General features: G+C 55.9%; 1 protein-coding gene across 1 annotated transcript in view; it reads left to right on the forward strand.

Moving 5' to 3' along the window:
* The window catches only part of TULP4 (tubby like protein 4), a 73,005-nt gene extending 69,011 nt beyond the window's left edge, over positions 1-3,994 (forward strand). Inside the window, exon 15 of the mRNA XM_012735156.1 lies at positions 93-3,994. Within this exon, the coding sequence (XP_012590610.1) occupies positions 93-209 (117 nt within the window). The 3' untranslated portion in view covers positions 210-3,994. The remainder of the gene's footprint in view (positions 1-92) is intronic.
* Positions 3,995-4,211: the final 217 nt, after the last annotated feature.

Below are 4,211 nucleotides of genomic sequence, written 5' to 3' on the forward strand. Positions count from 1 at the left end.
AGGCTGTCCAGAGGCAGCCGGGGCGGACACCCCTGCTGCTCGCGGCCGGCCTCCCCCACCCTTCACGCCTTTGCTTCCCCTCCCACCCCCAGGTGATGCAGTTTGGAAGGATCGACGGCAACGCGTACATTCTGGACTTCCAGTACCCCTTCTCGGCCGTGCAGGCCTTCGCCGTGGCCCTGGCCAACGTGACGCAGCGCCTCAAGTGACCGGACCGCGTGGAGGCCAGGCTGGGGCCCGGGCAGGGCAAGACTGGAAGAGGCTTGGCCGGGACGGCACTGGCCTTTATTCGCTGTTGTTTGTTGGGTTTTTTATTATCCTTTATTGTCGTCTTTCTTTTCGAGCAAAAACACAGTGCAGGAGAGGGCGGTTTGCAAGCGGGCACGAGTGCCGAGCTTGGCCAGAGGGCGGCCGCCGGTGGCAGCCAGGAAGGGGGGCCGGCGTGGCCGGTGCCTTCACTCCACACCCCCGCCACGGGAGTGAACACAAAACCCTTGTTGCAAACACAACCAAAACTCGAGATCCAGGCTCTCTTGGGGGGACAGGATTTAGCTCACGCTCATGATGTCACTGCCCGCGGTGACTTGAGCAGTGCAGGGTGCTTGGGGGACCGTGCTGGGCTGGTACAAGCCATCGGTGCTAGGGCCAGGTGGGCGTGGCGTGGCCGGCGGGGGTGGGCCTGGACAGGCCTGGAGGGGAGGCCCCTCTGTGAGGGCTCCCTGCGGCACCGAGCCCCGAGATGCCTGCAGGAGGAGCCACCCCTGCCCTGTCCCCCATGCCTCTGTTCCCCTCCCTCCAGAAAACGTCTCCTGTTTAAGGAACGCTGACACTTGTCTCCCAAAGTGCTGAGGGTGCTGGCGGGAAGTGTTCCCGTAGGTCAGGAGTGGAATCCAGAAAGTAGAGCCATTTGCCAGGGGATTAAAAGAGTCGCAGTCAACTCTGCGAACCTCCCGCCGTCTTCTCGAGGAGAAAAAGGTCGTTCGGCTGTAAGACTGCGGAGGAGATAGACTGGGGGAAACCTGTTCACGTTAGATGCCTGAGCTGGTCCTCTGGCTGCTCTTGGTTGAAAGATTAAAAACGCTCTGAGATGGTCTCTCCCTTCTCCCCTCCAAGGACGCGGGCCTGGGGCCCAGGTCACTGCTCTCAGCAGCCTGTCCTGAGGTCTGGGGCGGGAGCCCAGGAGCCCCTCCTTTGGGCTGTCCGCAAGGAGGATCGCGGAAGGCACCACGGAGAAGCATTTCCAAAATAATTTGCTGTTCCCTTTTTTGGTTTAAAAATGAGAAAAGAGCCGGCCAAGCCCCCCACCCCCACTCCCACCCCAGCGCACGGTCCGGTCGTCTCTCCGGGCCCAGGGGAGACCTTGGCGTGGGCTGCAGCTGGGGAGGGCGTCGCCAGCCGGTTCCAGGCTCCCGATTCATACTTTGAAGTACTGGCCTGAGTTGGGTGGGCAGATTCTTCCAGACAGAATTTAGCAATGTTTTCGGAACGAAATGATTCTTTCATAAGAGTTTCTGTAGCCTGATGCAACGTCCCCGTGCTGCTTCTTAGTTGTGCAATAATGGTTATAGCCTGTTTCTCCAACGATAATTTAAATGCAGTTTTTGTTTTATTGTCCAAGAGATAATTATTTATCTTGCTTTAATAGTGTCCCTAGGAGTTATTTTGTTACTATGTGTTGGTGAGTTATGCCCATTTTATTATTTATTTAGAAAAATAGTAGGGTTTGTAACGACTTACTGGTGGCAGTATATTTTGCTGCAGGAAATAAAGAAGATTCGATAGAAGGCTTTTTTGCTGGACAATTCGTGACTTTCCCTGATCGGGAAAATATTCCTGTTGGTCCTTGAGGGGTTTGGTTTTGTTTGCATTTTGCCGTGTTGATTATATGCAAGGGAGATTCCTTTGAGATAACACATCCTAAAATAACCAGTTCTTTTGAAAATTCTATTTTTAATTGAAAATGAGAGGCGACATAACTCGCATTTGAGAGGGGGCACTGATGAGGGAGAGAACAGCGGAGGAAGAACTGCCAAGGTGTAGCACCAAGGCGTTCCGCTCTGGGTGTTGCGTCCAGAGGCCCGCTGCGGCACTGAGTCAGAGCCGGCGTGGCGGGTCGGATGCCCGCGTGAAGCCTCTGGACAGAACAGACCCCCACGTGGGCCTCGCCTGGGGGGTTCGCACTCACGAGTGACCTGGGCGCACAGAGCTGCCCGCCCTCCTCGCCTGGCCCTCACGGCCTCTGGCCACTCAGGTCTGCGGCCGGCGTGACGCGAGGGCTTCTGAGTGGCCCGTGATAGTTTTACTTGAGAAATGTGTTTTCCTCTGGCCTCTTACTACTGCGCGCTGTGAGAGGCAAGCTTTCACATACTTTCTAGTGGCTAACAGCGGTCTGTGGCTCTTAAGATACCTCCCTGAAGCCCTCACCTTACAGACAGCCCAGTAAACAGCTGCATGAGGCGCCCGTGCCTGTTTGAGGGAGCAGTAGATGAGCCGCGTGGAGCCGGTGTGGACTTGGTACGGCTTAGGCCATCTCTGACGGGCCGCCCCGAGGACGGGCCTGGAAGAGCCGGGGCCAGGAAGCGGGATGCGGCGCCCGTGGCAGGCTGTGTGGTAGGACTCACGGAGGGGTCTCCCCGGAGCGACTGCCCCCTCGTCTGGCGCCCCAGGGGACCTGTCAGACAGCGTCACTCATCTGGGGGTGGCGGCCCGTGGCTAGACACCCCCCACCCAAGCCCAGTCTGCCGCAAAACGGACCCCATTTGCCCTTCTCTGCTGGGCCTGGATAGTCTTGCGAACCCATCCAGCTGGAGCGGGTGGAGGCTTGCCCTGGCACAGCACCCCCGTGCCCCTTCGCTGCCTGGGAAGGTGTGCTCCGAAACAGCCACTTGCAGAACCACCTCTCTCCCGGGTGAGGAGCTGCCGTCGCAATGTAAACCCGCGTATTTGAAACAGGCTCTTTAGAAGGTTCCCGCCAGAAACGAATGCCTGTGGGATCTCGTGTGTGCTCATGAAACCACACGAAGGCCCTGACTCCTGGTGCAGCGAGGACCCTCTGAGCGAGCCCTGCTCGGCGGGCGTCCGCAGCCCGTCACCCTTGCCCCAGAGACCCGGGAGCCCGCCCCGGGGCACCACTGTGCCCCATGGCATCTGCCCCGGCTAGGACACCGGCAGCGGGCACGGTGTCAGGGTGCCGGGGCCCCCTGTGGCGCGTAGCTCCAGACCGCGGCCCTCTGGGGTCATGCCATGGCTGATAGAGGCGGAAGGTCGAGGCTGGTTTCGTTTCCATTTCTTTGACTTTGTGTGATTTCTTGTAGCTCCTTGTACCTGTATACTTTCCGTTTACAAGTTCTCTTAAAGGGGAGGGGAGGGCCTGCGATCTCGTTTCTTGTAGATACAAAACCTTTCTCGTGTTGTAGAAAAGCATGGGTATGCGTTTGACGAAAAGGCACTGTACTACTTACCAAAGGGCACTGTCTCTGCATTTGCTGATAAATGCATTATTTTGGTACTGTAAATTTGGACATACTTCCTGAGGTTATAACTACTGGCGTTTCCTTTCTCCCTGTTTCTCCCTTTTCTTTTACGTTTAAGCTCTCAGTGCGCGACGCAGGTGCGCAGGCCCCAGACCAAACTCCACACCAGCATGTTCTCGTCCACACCGGCCTGGCCCGCTTCTGTGCCTCCAGCTCTCCGCAGGTTGCTGGGTTCCGGCTCAGCACCCTGCTCTGTTTACTTTCCGGGCAAGATCTGTTGCGATTGTCCATCGCGTTCTTATGATTTTAACCTGATTTGCCTCTCTCTTATGCATTCTGTGTCTTAGGTTGTGCGGGAGGTGTTCTAGAAGGCACTCATGGTTTGCATTCAAATGATGATGTGGTTTGTCCAAATTATTTTCTGTCTTTAACACTGAGATGGATTGATCTCATTTTTTTTTTCTTGATTTGAAGTTGTAAGAGTTGTCCAGCTATTGCTTAATAAAATTTTGCAAATCAAAAATAAAGAAAAAAATCAGTTGCTTGTGTGCAGAATGGAGGCGGGCGGGTGCCCAGAGAAGATGCACCCCCCGCCCCAGGACCCTGCCCTCCTCCGGGGTTCCCCACCGCCCAGACTGTACTGCTCTTTGGAGAGGTCTGAAGCTGTGTGACCTCTTGATGAGGTGGTTTGAGTTGGTCTTTGTTTTTTTCTTTTTAAAGGTTTATTTATGCATACAG

The sequence above is a fragment of the Condylura cristata genome, unplaced genomic scaffold (genome assembly GCF_000260355.1).
Source record: "Condylura cristata isolate star-nosed mole 26May11 unplaced genomic scaffold, ConCri1.0 scaffold00001, whole genome shotgun sequence".
In the NCBI taxonomy this organism is placed as follows: Eukaryota; Metazoa; Chordata; class Mammalia; order Eulipotyphla; family Talpidae; genus Condylura; species Condylura cristata.